Source organism: Macrobrachium rosenbergii, chromosome 6 (genome assembly GCF_040412425.1).
Source record: "Macrobrachium rosenbergii isolate ZJJX-2024 chromosome 6, ASM4041242v1, whole genome shotgun sequence".
In the NCBI taxonomy this organism is placed as follows: domain Eukaryota; kingdom Metazoa; phylum Arthropoda; class Malacostraca; order Decapoda; family Palaemonidae; genus Macrobrachium; species Macrobrachium rosenbergii.
Genome location: NC_089746.1, coordinates 40,876,512 through 40,891,511, shown reverse-complemented (window position 1 = coordinate 40,891,511; position 15,000 = coordinate 40,876,512). Strand labels below are relative to the sequence as shown.

General features: G+C 35.1%; 1 protein-coding gene across 10 annotated transcripts in view; it reads right to left on the bottom strand.

The window, feature by feature from the left end:
- The window catches only part of LOC136839462 (thrombospondin type-1 domain-containing protein 4-like), a 795,787-nt gene that overhangs the window by 44,533 nt on the left and 736,254 nt on the right, over positions 1 to 15,000 (bottom strand). For all 10 annotated transcript variants that reach the window (XM_067105522.1, XM_067105530.1, XM_067105532.1 and 7 more), the window contains one exon: positions 12,933 to 13,066. In XM_067105522.1, the coding sequence (XP_066961623.1) occupies positions 12,933 to 13,066 (134 nt within the window). The remainder of the gene's footprint in view (positions 1 to 12,932; positions 13,067 to 15,000) is intronic.

Sequence of the window (15,000 nt, the reverse complement as noted above, 5' to 3'; positions counted from 1 at the left end):
TCCTATAAATTGAAAATTTTTTTATAATAAAAATGTCAAAGAAAATCGAGTAAAATTTTGTTAAATAAATGATCATAGACTGAGTCGTCTTTCCGGATGTTGGCCAAGTTTGTAATTTTAGAACTAGTAAAACAGGTATCTTAATTCATAGGCCTACTCGTAAAAGAGCCAGTCTATCACACGCTTAACTGTATACCCTAAGCTTAGGAAGTTCAACGGCCTCACTTTAAACTCAACAGAAGAATTACTGATAATGAATATATCTTTATACTGATCTTATTCCCTGGTCCGTTTCAATAATATAAGCCATTTAAACCCAACAGAAGAAATACTACTCATAAATATGCTTTTATTTTGATCTTATACCCTCGTTTGTCTCAGTAACAAAGGCCAAAGTGGGAGTGAAGTCTGTGTTAGTATGTGTATAATATATACATATATAATTATATATATATATAATATATATATATATATATATATATATATATATATATATATATATATATATAATATATATATATATATATATATATATATATATATATATATATATATATATATATATATATATAATATATATATATATATATATATATATATATATATATATATATATATATATATATATATATATATATATATATATATATATATATATATATATAATTTATTACAAATTATTTATGACATTCAAAACATCCTTGTATGAAAACAACATGCCATGAGTTCCTGAAGACTGCAGTCTCCATGGCCGGTGTAATTTAGAAAAACACAATGTAAACAGCACACCACTGCATGCCACCTCAGGAGGGATTAAAGAAAAAGTAGAGCCAAGAAAATGAAAAATAAAATGAAACTGAATCTTGCCAGGAGTAAAAATTCCTGGGCAGAGAAAATGCGCCGAATAGTTGAACCTTGTATATGAAATTCCCCAAGTTCCTCGCCGGTTTCACGTTTATATTATAAAATCACGTCCACTGGGGGGAATAATGACCTTGGGCGGGGCTCGGAAGACGACCAAAGGAAATCTCTCTCTCCCTCTCTCTCAAAAACACACGCACACACTAATCCACCGAAGTACCTGTGTTCGATTACAGACTGGGCGAGCTGAGGAATGGTATGGAGCGTTCCCTAAACAACCAGTTTGCTTCTCTTGATTGCAGGAGCGAAATATGAACATGATTATTACTCGACTGCTGTTGGTCGCAGCCAGGGTGTAGAGGGCGAACGCGTGAGAACAGGCAGTAGTGATCAGTGCTTCGTCAAAATTTATAGCATCATATAATTAAAAATAGTGAAAACAGGAGGACCCCTACGAGGTAATCCTCATCCAAACGGGGTCAAACCATTCATATTCTCTCTCTCTCTCTCTCTCTCTCTCTCTCTCTGCTTTAATATTTCCCCCACCCCTTTTCTACTTCACATAAAGTATGAGTTTTTGCCCTCGAACAACGGGTCCCATTTATCTGACTTCCATTTATGCGATTTAATCAGTCTCCATTCTTGCATGCCTCCAGCCAACATACTACTTGTGCATGCTCGTACTTTTTTCACCTTCCCTTACTGTGATGTTTTTTATTTGATTCTGCGTTGTTATTTTTTACATTGACTTTTGCTTACTATATATTCCCCTTTTTGTTGTTCGTTTCCGAATGCCCCTATTTTGTTTATCTTCCCTTAAAATGACATGCTCCTTTCATTATTTGACAGTGACTTTTCTATACATATGTATACTTTACTCCGATTTCATATTTATTCTCGTGGGTTTACGATTCTTTATTATATTATTATTATTTTTTTTTTTGCCTACTCCACTTAAGGTTGTTTACAGTTAAAGCTTTTCCAATTCCAAGTAGGTGAAAAAAAAGCCACAAACCCCAAGATAGTATTAAAATAAATAATAAGATTTGTTGACCGACGATGGTAGAAATGCACCAAATGAGAGAGAGAGAGAGAGAGAGAGAGAGAGAGAGAGAGAGAGAGAGAGAGAGAGAGAGAGAGAAAATCGATAACGACATACCAATATAAGGAAAATGGTCAAGTGAAGTCGTTACAATTTGTAAGGTTTTCCTTGGCCAAAAAAAAAAAAAAAAAAAAAAAAAAAATGAAAATGGCGCAGCTGAGAAAATAATGTACGCAGAACAATTCTAACACACTAACGCACTTTCTTTCCTCTCATCGAATGCATTTATGTATGCTATGCCCAGCACGTTCCACTTTTACTGGAATAGTTCCGATACTCTTCACCCGAAGGCCTTACTAATAAAACCGAACTCCTGGCTTTCAACACGCCGGGATAAATGCACCGTTGCCGCTGTTCATTTTATTGCATTTTATCACTGTCATCACATTATTCCATTTTCTCGCTTCAATCGCATTATTCCCAAATGCTCTACTACACATGGCTGGCAGACTGTGAAATGTGAGAATTTATTCTTTTAAATAGTTATAATTTGTGCCTTCAACGAGCTCTTTTAAATGTTTCCTCAGAAAATAAACAAGTAAAAAATGCGCCTTAGTTTCTTCGGCGCAATCAAGTTTTCTGTACAGCATATAATCAAGGCCACCGAAAATAAATAGATCTATCTTTAGTTGGTCTCGGTATAATGCTGTATGGGCCGCGGCCCAAGAAACTTTAAACACGGCCCAGTGGTGGCCTGGCCTATATCGTTGCCAGACGCACTATCAGGGCTAGCTTTAACCTTAAATGAAATAAAGACTACTGAGGCTAGCGGGCTGCAATTTGGATGTTTGATGGTTGGAGGGTGGATGATCAACATATCAGTTTGCAGCCCTCTAGACTTGGTAGTTTTTAAGATCTGAGGGCGGACAGAAAAAGTGCGGACAGACAGACAAAGCCGGCACAATAGTTTTCTTTTACTGAAAACTAACAAAACGTAAAAATGAACGAAAATTGAATCATCGATAAGTTTATATGTGGTTTAAAAACAGAAAAATAATATAAAAAACTGAAAACTATGGGATAATATACCTCGGTAAAAAGAAAAAAAATGTAACGGTTGGTTGTTGATGCAAATTAATATTAAAAAATCTGAAAACTATGGCATAATATATCTCGGCAAAAAGAAAAAAAAATGTAACGGTTGGTTGTTGATGCTTTCAAAAAAAGTTTTGGAGCGATATTTGCTAGAATCAAAAAGAGAATCTGACATTAGGTTTAGAAAATAAAAGGGAAAATGGATATTCAGACAGTGAAAACTATGGGATAATATATCCGTGATAAAAATTATTTTAACTGTTGGTCGATGATATTTCCAAAAATAGTCATGGAAAAACATTTCCTAGAATAAAAAATAATGGAAAAATAAATACTGTATATAGGTTCCTAGCTGACTCTCAAAAACCATTTTGGAACGACGTTTGCTAACAAATCAAATAAAAAAAATTAAATAGAAAGGCAGGGAAAGTTATATCTTTGTAACCCAGAGCCGGGAGGCTTACGGTAAAGAAGATTCTCTGTGCAACGAAAAGTCTGTGTTACCTGTGACGGTTGGCATATTCGTAGTTACCAACAATTCATTTTTCCCTCAGAAAATGGAGCAATGGTAGTAAAATGCTACGGGAAGTAAAGAAGATTTGTCACGGAAGGGAAATCTCCCAGTTGTTTACAAACAATTTCATTGTTTGAGGATTTATGGGATTAGAGCAGAGCGGGGTGTGTGGGTTATAATCTTGGCAGACTACAAGAGGCACGAAACTGTAAAAATGTTGCCGTAAGCCTCAGTGCACGTGAAAGCTTACTGGAGCGAGTGTACTTGTACGTGTGTGGGTAAAAAAAGGAGCTAGAAACGAATTCTTGCTGTTTTAACGGCTGCATCTCTGTCAAGAAATATCTATGAGTATATATGTATTTTTTTTCTTTATTAACTAACTTTCCCAATTCGGTATTATCCAAGAGCCCGTAATATGTAATACCATATGTTTGACTTTAAGGACAAGTGTTTTTTTTTTTCTTGCTTTTAAATAAATACTAGTATTTCGGATGCTAGTCTACCTCCCATAAGGCAACAAGTTGCCTCACCCTATATAAATGAATATTTCTGTACCCTTGGGATAAAAACTACATGTGTGTGTATGTATTATTTATGTATATAATTATATGTATATATCACATACATATACATATGTACATATTTATGTGCGTATATATATATGAATATATATATAAAGTATGTATGTGTATATATATATACATACATATATATATATATATATATATATATATATATATATATATATATATATATATATATATATATATATATATATACAAATGTGAGTGTGTATGTATGTATACATAAATAAACTACTGCCAATCGCTGTCTAAATCAGAAATGGTTAATTTCCACGCATCCGGTAGAGAGAGAGAGACTACTGATCAAACAAAATGCCCCATAAAAACAAGCTTGATGAATCAAAGAATCTTTGAAATTTCCCTTTTCATCTCATCAGTATCGACAACTATAGAACCACCCACCAAGAGTATCCAAAGGTCAAGCGTCCGTCAGACCGATCCTATTCCCACGTTGCTGCCCAATCAGAGCTCATGTAACCGTGGTTAATCGAGGGGATCAACTGGATTATTACCCATTGCTTGCTACTCTCCCTTTCTACTGAACTACTTTTTTTTTTTTTCGAAATGTTTCTGAAAGGTTCGCTTTTCGTTTATCCATGGATCAAAAATAAACAGTGCTAGAACATAATAGTATTTTTACGCCTTGTCTGGGGTACACACACACACACACACACACACACACACACACACACACACACACACACACACACACTCTCTCTCTCTCTCTCTTGAGTACGGCTGCGTCGAGATAACATTGTATCCCAGTGGTTTCCGCTCATGGAATCGAAACACTTTCCCCTGTACTGAGAGAGAGAGAGAGAGAGAGAGAGAGAGAGAGAGAGAGAGAGAGAGAGAGAGAGAGAGAGGTTACTAGGGCGTCGAGGTAATATTGTATCCCAGTGGTTTCTGCTCATAGAAGTGTTGAGAGAGAGAGAGAGAGAGAGAGAGAGAGAGAGAGAGAGAGAGAGAGAGAGAGAGAGAGAGAGAGAGAGAGATATTAATGTCTCATTCGTTTCCATCCTCGCCTCCCCCGTCATGAAAGATCCCTTTGAAGTATCGTCAAGAAATATATTTTTCAAAGAAAATAGCAAACACCTGGAGATTCACAATTTCAAAAAAAAATACTGGTTGTTCGTAGGAGCAACACGAGTTAAATTTTTTTTAGTTTTGCAGTTTCATAATTAATGAATTTTTATTTTAAACGGAAACAATATATAAACAACTTTTTTCCTACAGTTCCCCGGCCAAAATACATTTCCTGAAAAAAGGAATGTTTATCCAAACCCCATTCTGTTTTTATGCGAAATGAATTATTGTTTTTACCCTACCAAGACCGTCAGATTTTGAAATGCTGTATTCTAAGCTATTTGTCTTTATATGTGAGGTAATAACTGAAAACATCAAAAGGATCGATATCATTAGTAAACTTTTAAAAAATAAGTCGATATTACATTAGTAACATTTACACTTTTTATAGTACTGAAGCCAAGTTTACTGTCCCTGTAAATAAGGATGGAAGTAACAACGTAATTTTGTTGTATAAATAGGTAAAAAAAAAAAAGACTAGTTTTAAGGATAACAGCAGATCAAACTTTTGTCAAGCCCAATTTAGGTTAATCTTTAACATTTGTGAGGTTGTATCAAGAACGGTTGTGTCTGCTTCTCCCTGTATGTATAAAACTAGGCCTGTGGGTCAGCGCTAGCCTCCAGGTGATAAAACTGTAATGGGCTCCAGTTGGCAGAAATGGGATAGTGCAAGAAACAGATCTGAGGATTAACGACTTTGGCCTCAGGGTAAAATATCTGATCTTTTTTTTTTTACTTTCGCGAACAAAAATAAGTCTTTCGCTGTCATTTTCGGTAGGTCCTAAAATTGCAAGTTTATTTAGGATTTTTACAACTGACGCGTAAAAGGTAGGAGGTATAAGATATGGACAGGGCGAGATATGAATCTTGATAAACGTTGGTATCAACCCAATGGAACAATAAAAAAATCAATAACGCAGTGCTAATATTGCTTTCGTAAGCATGCATGTTCAAACATGGCTGATCGAAATTTCATATTAAGATTATAATAACTTCACGCATATTCATGTATATATATGTGTGTATAATATGTGTATATATATACACAAAATATACAGTATATGTATATGTGTATGTATACATACATACATACATTATATATATAATGTATGTATTGTATGTATACATATATATATATATATATATATATATATATATATATATATATATATATATATATATATATATATATATATATATATAATATATATACAAAATATAATGAGCGAAAGAACGGGGTGAGAAACAAAACGAGAGAGAACGCGCCGGCAGGCTCTAGAAGCAACACGTGAAACCAACCCTGACTGCTCCCAGACAAAAACTCCTCCTCATTTTTTTTTCACCCCGTATTGAAAGAGGAGCAACGGACGAGGAGCTGAGAGAAAGGAAGGAAGGAAGGGAAGGTGAGAGAATACTCCTGCCATCTCTCTCCTATCCCTTATCCAGTGAATGGTCTGAAAGAGCATGACCTAACAATCCCCGGCCGTCGGACAATGCAGGTAACAATGCACGTCAGACCTGCAGACGGGCGGCGCCACGGATGTTCTGAATGGTGGTCGAACTGAGAAGGGGGGCGGGGGACTGAATGATCAGTTTAGTATGAGAAGATATGGAAAGGTATGGAAAAAAGGGGGGGAAATATGAAAGGGTAAGCGAGATGAGATGGGGAGGGAGGGAGGGAGGGGGGGGAAGGAAGAGGCTTATCAAAATCATATCTAATGTATAGAAAGTCTTCACAGACAAAGAAAAAGTCACCACGAAAGGAGGACTTTTTTTTTTTATATCAGCTCACGGATCACGGACGGTGAAATGGAGAGACCAGAGAGGCAAACTTGATAAAGAAGGGAAGAAACTAATAGTGTCTATGGAATAAAAGGGAAGAAGCTAATGGTGTCTATGGAATAAAAGAACATTTGCCTTTGGTTGAAGTTGAAATGAGAGTGAGGTTTTTGGGTACTGGAAATGTGAGTATGACGAGTCTCGAACAAAAAAATATGAAATCGCAAAATTAAAACAAAAATGCTCAGGAAAACATCTTTAAAGCTAAGGTTCATTCTCCTAGCCACAAAGATTCATTCTAATATTGGCAGGCTATGGCGGAGGAGTCAATGGGCTATAGTAACACACATATTGTATATCAGTATACTGCTGTTTTCACTCTGCTGAAACGACAGAGACATCACTAAAAAACAGAGTATGATATAGTGAAGGAAAAATTTACATACATAACTAAACTACAAAGAAAATAACCGACTAAACAACACAAAAATTAAAAGATATAAGCAATAATTTTCCAACAAAAGAGGCGCAGATGGAAAAAAAGATAAGTATATCATAAACTCGAAAGGAAAGAGACAGTAATTTTGAAAAGTCCAATTTTCATAACTCACGCTCTCATGTCCAGCCTTGCACAGGAATGAGTATTTACCCCTTTTCAGATACACAATTCTCGTTATAATTTTACAAAAGACCAAACCATTAACAGACATTACTTAATGATTGGTAATTTTAAAATGCAATAGGTTTGAATGAATAACCTGTCATGAGTTCATCAAAGTTTGATTAACTGGTGTTTTAATCAGCTGCTTAGAAGGTCTAGACTCCTCATCTGTTTACTAATATATTTACAGTTATCACATCGTATTAATTTCCATTTTTCTAAGACATTGTTGACATAATGAAAGCAAAGAAATTTCACCCATACGCCGTTGTAGACGAAGCAAACAACTTTAATGCTCAACTTCGGTTTCAAGTTTCTATTAATATGAGGCGGCCTCTCTCTCTCTCTCTCTCTCTCTCTCTCTCTCTCTCTCTCTCTCTCTCTCTCTCTCTCTTTCGGGTGACTATAAACAAAAAGTGCCTAAATTACGGGTTCACCTTTCATCAAATTAATATCGAATGTTGGGAATGGAGATAAGACCCGCTTATACTCGTAACTCTAAAACACGGGAAAGGGGGAGAAATGGAGAGTGTTTTCACAACAAATACGAACTGCTAACATCCATTTGCCGTATCACTGTTTGTATTCATTCATCCACGAAAACTAATGCAACGCGCCTTTTTAAAAAGAACCTCACCCTCCAAACGACGGAATCATTCTTGTGAGAGATGGGAATTAACTTTCAATATTCAGTAAGTCAACTTAACACAAGAAGCCAAAGTCATATTTATCCATTCACGAAATGCCCGCTCCCCCTTGGTATCCATTTGGTGTGAACTTTGGAATAAAGGAATAAAACTCTATGCTCAAAATCAAAACCTACCCATAAGAACTAAAAATTCACACACACACATTTATACGATTCCATACAGAACTAAAATGTAATCCCCCCATATGTATATATATATATATATATATATATATATATATATATATATATATATATATATATATATATATATATATATATATATATGTATATATATACACACATATATATATATATGTATATATATATATATATATATATATATATATATATATATATATATATATATATATATATAAATATATATATATATATATATATATATATATATATACACATGATCATGAAGCTACCAGTGTCGTTTAATATCAAATTCACGCTACTCCTGGATATCCCGATATTAAGGGATAAATGGATCCCGATCCCTCGACGCAGTATGGTCTATTAAATCAAGAAAGGTATAAGTTATTACCGATTCATTGGTCGAGAGCGGGAATTTGATATTAAACGACATTGGTAGCTTCATTTGTATATAAATCACAGTGATAAAAATTTCATAATAAGAGCTATATATTCCAAACATACCAATGAGCTGTCATGGTGGAGGTAATGCCGAAGCTAGTATAATTTCCCCGCTCTCGATAAACAAGTACAGCAGACTCTGTATTATATCTCTTGATGGCATAGTGGGTGAAATTGTTTGTCTGAGGATCGAGACCCGGCATTACTGATCCATTTATCACTTATAAATTCCCCTTCGTATGTCTATTCTGTATTAAATGTATTCATGATTGTATATAAATCACAGTGATAAAAATATTATATATATATATATATATATATATATATATATATATATATATATAAATGTTTGTATATATATATATGTATATATATATATATATATATATATATATATATATATATGTGTGTGTGTGTGTGTGTGTGTGTTGTTCAATGTTGAATCTGACTGGTCTTAACTTAAGGCCTTGGGGACTTTATCTTTTACCATACATGATATCATCTTGTATGTTATTTAATATAATATATAACCATAATGAACAGTTTTCATGTAATTTCATGTAGTCTATATGACAGAATAAAGATTCATCATGCCTATTATTCTTAATCATAAACACACCAAACAAACCTGCATTCTGGTTTGAAAATTGATTAGTTAGATTTTCTGAGCTGACAGTCAATATCCAAAATAAGTATGACTGAAGAACGAGGCCAAATGGGAATCATTTAGAAATTTAAGAATTAAAATTTTTCTCGTCACACGGACCAACTAATATATTACATTCATGCATTGCTAGTATATTTTTCTAATTCCATATAATCTATTTGAATATGACAGCATCAAAAAGCCTGTTTTCTGCAAATATCAAGCTCCCCCCAAAAACCCTTTCATAATTATGATTTAATATAGGTCAGTGAAGTAATAAAATATCTCACTTTACCTTTAAAGGAACATAAAATTTAATTAGTACCAATTAATGAGACCATTTTATTATCAATGATAACGCTTATTTTACGGAATAACGTTTGCTCACTTGAAGCTAACCTTTTGCAACAATTTATCGCTAGGTAACTCATAATTAACATGCATGATTTCACATAACGAGCATAAAAAGCACTACTTTCACATTAATATCTTGAAGCGCTTTGCACAATTTGAACCAGATCACCCGTAAACACACATTACATACATTACGCTCTCTCGTAAATATTAATTCCGGTCACCTGGGTCCTGAATTATCAATTTGCCATCAACAAATACCAGGAGAGTTTATTTCAAGGTGCCTGGCAACATACACAATCCACAGTGAAAACTTGTACTAAAGAATCGGAAGAAATAAGCTAATCCAGATTTTAAGGACCTCTGTCAGGAAAATGAAAAGATGTATCGCGAATGGAAATCAGTGCAAATTAGAAACTCAAGTTGCATAATGAATGAGAACGTGAATAAATAAATGAACGATTTGCATATCTGATGTGATAGAAGCGAGTTGTAAACCACATTCTGCGGAGTTGTATTCCTCGGTGAAGGAAATCATGACAGCAGGTTGCAAAAGCTTTTTCCAACGGGTTGTGTAAACTTTGTAACAAACAGCATGTCATCACACCACAGACAGACAGACAGACAGACAGACAGACAGACAGACAGACAGACAGACAGACAGACAGACAGACAGACAGACAGACAGACAGACAGACAGACAGACAGACAGACAGACACTTCTTGAGGACAATGACGTTTCACTGTACGGGAGAAAAGTTATACCTGAACACCAGAAATTCTGAATATAAAATTTTTATCAATATGAAAAAATCGCTTTTACCAATATTTATCTTAAGTTCATCTATTAGTAAAAAGAACTGGTATCATAAGCCTCTCCCCATTTATTAACCGGTGTTTCTCATAAACGTAGCCTTCTTAGGTATGCACAGTGAACAGTCATCATGAATGCAATAGTGACGTATGAACTCTGGAGTGAATAAACTTTTGCGTAATTTGTTTATTACTATGACACCCGGGAGTAATGCCATAGCTGCAGATTGTTATAGGAGTCTTTGTAGGTGTTCCACTATACCGAAGTCCTGTTTCGAATACAATCTTGAGCACTTTCAAAGTTCTCAAGAGGTCCCATAAGCAGTGGTTTGATGAAGATGTCGTGGAACCACCACACATGAAAAGTCTGTGAAAAATCTGTAAAACTTTCCTGATTTCCACTACTTCCATCAGTAAGATACATCACTCTCATCCCTTACACTGAACTTTCCAAGTCGCTGAATTCACTAAAATTTTCATTAAAAGACAACAATTCGATTTCTTGGCTCCCGTTCCCGCTACCATATAAAAGTAAGCCTTCGTGATGATAAACGAACGTGCACTTTATTCTTTCAATGAGGATTTTTATTTGGTTTGTGCTCTGCAAGGCTTCATTTTAATTCTGTGTTCGGCCAAAACGTGACTGAAACGACACGAAAGTACTTTTATTGGGGGCCGGTTATTCTATTCGGCTTATAGTAGATCAAGAAGAAAGAAAGATTTTTTTGGATGTTGCAAAAGAAAGTCATTATTTCTCGGGGCAAAAAACAATTTCTGTTTCCATAAGCCTGTGATTTACACAGGAAAGTGTCCCAGGCTATATTTGATAATTTTGAGTACATAATGCGACGCTGTAACTGTGCATATGCATTAAAGTGTTTCCTTAAATGGGGACGGCTCTACAGAAAGAATCAACAGTACAGCTGAATCGTGGATGAACCGCTACGCTTCATATACCTACACAGAAGACTAATCAACACTGCGTCGAACCTTCCCACTCTCATTAGGCCCTTTATCTCAGTCCTGTACGCACTATTTATAAAAATAGTAATAACTCATAAACCGTTCAACCAATTTGTCTTCAATTTTTTATGCACTTATCTTTAATTACCCTTAATACATGCAAAGAGTTTCAAACAAATTGAATGATAAATAATGGAGGTCACTGTAAGGTGACACCCCTCTCCTGAAACCCAAGAGTTAAAACATTTTGAATTTCCGACGGCGAAGACGACTCGGTATGAATCTCGTTTGAGGACAGCTTTCTTGACCGGCGAATTTCAGTCATCCGATGACAAAGAGCTTGAGTTTGGAAGATCTGAATATCTTTGGCAGTAAATTCACAGGCGTCTCTTAAAAATTCAAGTCTCTCGCAACGATGGTAACTACATTTACTTCATTTCTATAAAAAATTCTCATGAATATGGTGAAAAGCTTCCTTTTGGCTTGTGAACAAAAGCGATACACATATAAAAACTTAATTTTTTTTCTCATTTTGTGTAGTTGCGATACTAAATAACTCTTATTAAATTCTCATTTTTCCTTTTACTAAACAGATGAAAACTCAGCACTTGAAAACGAATTACAGCATATTTGCATATGAAAATTGCATATCAAAACAAATTTTGGCGCAGAGGTTCTGTATGACAAGTCGCGTAAAAATTGGTTTACGTAGAAACGCTCTTTCGCTTTGCTACACTTGTATAACGTTATCTTCAATCTGAATTTTCTCTTGAAGTTCCTTATTAGATTTTCAGGAAGGCTGCGTGCGTTTTGCACAAAGAGCTACGTATGTACTTACGCATAATATATGTATGTGTACACACACACACACATACACACACACACACATATATATATATATATATATATATATATATATATACATATATATATATATATATATATATATATATATATATATACATATTATACATATACATACATACATACATACACAAACACAACATGAGACGAATATACCAGTTCCATTAATCAGTCCGCCTCTGATGAAGGCATAGGAGAAGAAATATTAGAAACCAATCTGTAACAGAGAGACGCACAAGTCTGTCTACTTATAGAATATCTGCGCACTGAAAACACCGCGTAAAGTGAACCCATTTCTCTGCCGCAGGTCCAAGACATGTAGTTGCCCAAATGTGAATTGGCCAAATCTTACGTGAACGAGCGGAAGCTTGTTACTCACCATGCATCTTCCCGCCACGCAGATCTTGTTGCTATCGGAGTTGCCACATCGAGTGCCATCAATAACTGTCTGGTTGAGAGTGGCGTAGAAGCTGAGGCCGACAGCGCGGCAGTTGAGGGCACACGAATCCGGACCTGGAAGAGACAGCGTTGTTCGGTTAGAATCGTCCTGGAAGATTTTGACTTAGAAGATACAATGAAGATTGTTTAATTTGATTTGACTTAGAACATACAATTAAATTAGAATTGTAAGATATAAATTAGACTGTTCAATATGATACAAATTAGATTTTTCAACCAGATTAGACCCCTTGAAGATACAATGATAATTGCTTAATAAGACCGGACTTAAAAGGTATAGAGTTGTTCATTTAGCTTGGACCTCTAAGATAAAATGAAGATCGCTCATTAGACTGGGTCTACAAGATACATTATTGTTAGTTTGGATTAGATCCTGAATATACAATGAAGACTGCTCAATTAGACTGGACAATAGTGCTGTCCGGGTAGAATAGACCTCAAAGGTACAGAGATTATTCAATCAGATAGGATACACATACAAGCTATATTATTGCTCGTTTACCATTCATATCGAGTATACACTGAAACTGTTCATTAGATTAGGCCAGACCATGCAAGAAGTTTGTATATCTAGACCACTTAGAACAGCGAAATGGGGGGAGCTGGAGTGTTTGGACAACAAGATAAAAGTTACAAGGATCTAGAGATGAAACTGCAAGAAATTCTAGTCTGGACAACAAGATGGAGAACTCGAAATTGAGCTAAAATATAAAGCTGATACGTGGGTGCAACTAGGGGCTAAAGGGAATCTGCAAACAACCTTTAATTTAGTAAAGATCCTTGTCTGCATGGATTTTGAGTAATGCCTACAGCGCACCACGTCAGATGCACTGACGACACTATCCCCTATGGGATTCGAACACAGGATGCAGATTTTACATTTGGTGTTACCTGATGTTCATGCTATATGGATGGTTATTTACGAACGGATGCGAATATCGTCTTATGCAGTATTCATTGCCTGATGCATAGGTAACAAAAGAAATATTTTTTCCTAAAGACAAATAAGACTGCGATGGAAAGTTTTCAGAAAATGTCAGTATGAATTACATGTAAGGAATGTGTCAAGATTATACCAGTTTTCAAGGAACTGTTCCGATCCATATTAAGAAGAAGAGAGAGAGAGAGAGAGAGAGAGAGAGAGAGAGAGAGAGAGAGAGAGAGAGAGAGAGAGAGAGAAGAGAGAAACAAAATATACTTCACAGCAATATGAACATATAAGAAGAATAATATATCAAAGGCTTATTTACTTTTCTCTTTTTGAGATTTTTCGTTGACATGTTCTTAAAGCGCAGCATCTTCATATCCCAGGTTGCCATCCCCAACCTGATACCATGTTTCTCATTTATGTTTCTCTTTCTGTCATAGATTTTGTTCACTGAAAATGCTATAAATACTGTTCCCTTTACAAATACCACCCGCCCCCCAATTAATTACGAATTTTAAACACATGTATCTTTGGCTTGATCAGCCAGCCTTAAACATTCATAACTAAGGGACGATTAATGACTTTACCTTCACAAACCAGTAATTAACTAAAAATATCTAGCTTAGAAAATAAAGAACGGTACATTACTTCTAAAGAGGGTGTAAAAGTGCAAAAAAAATATATGAGCGCACGAGAGAGAGAGAGAGAGAGAGAGAGAGAGAGAGAGAGAGAGAGAGAGAGAGAGAGAGAGAGAGAGAGAGAGAGACTCTTAAATTACGCACGGTTCCAGCAATGCTGACAAAGGCCTTTGATTACTGAGCTAATTACCTCTTCTTATTGATCAGTATTATTCAACAAAAGGGAAAGGTAGAATCTCTCTCTCTATCTCTCTCTGTACTAAATAATTTTCCTTGATTTTTCGTGCTGTGACAGTAAAGAGGCCTGCCTGCAATCTTACGGTTAATATTCACTTAAAAGAAAATAAAGTATTACTATATTCTGTAATATAATGGAGTTACACGATACTGATTGATGTTTCTTAATCTTGGACCATGGAAGT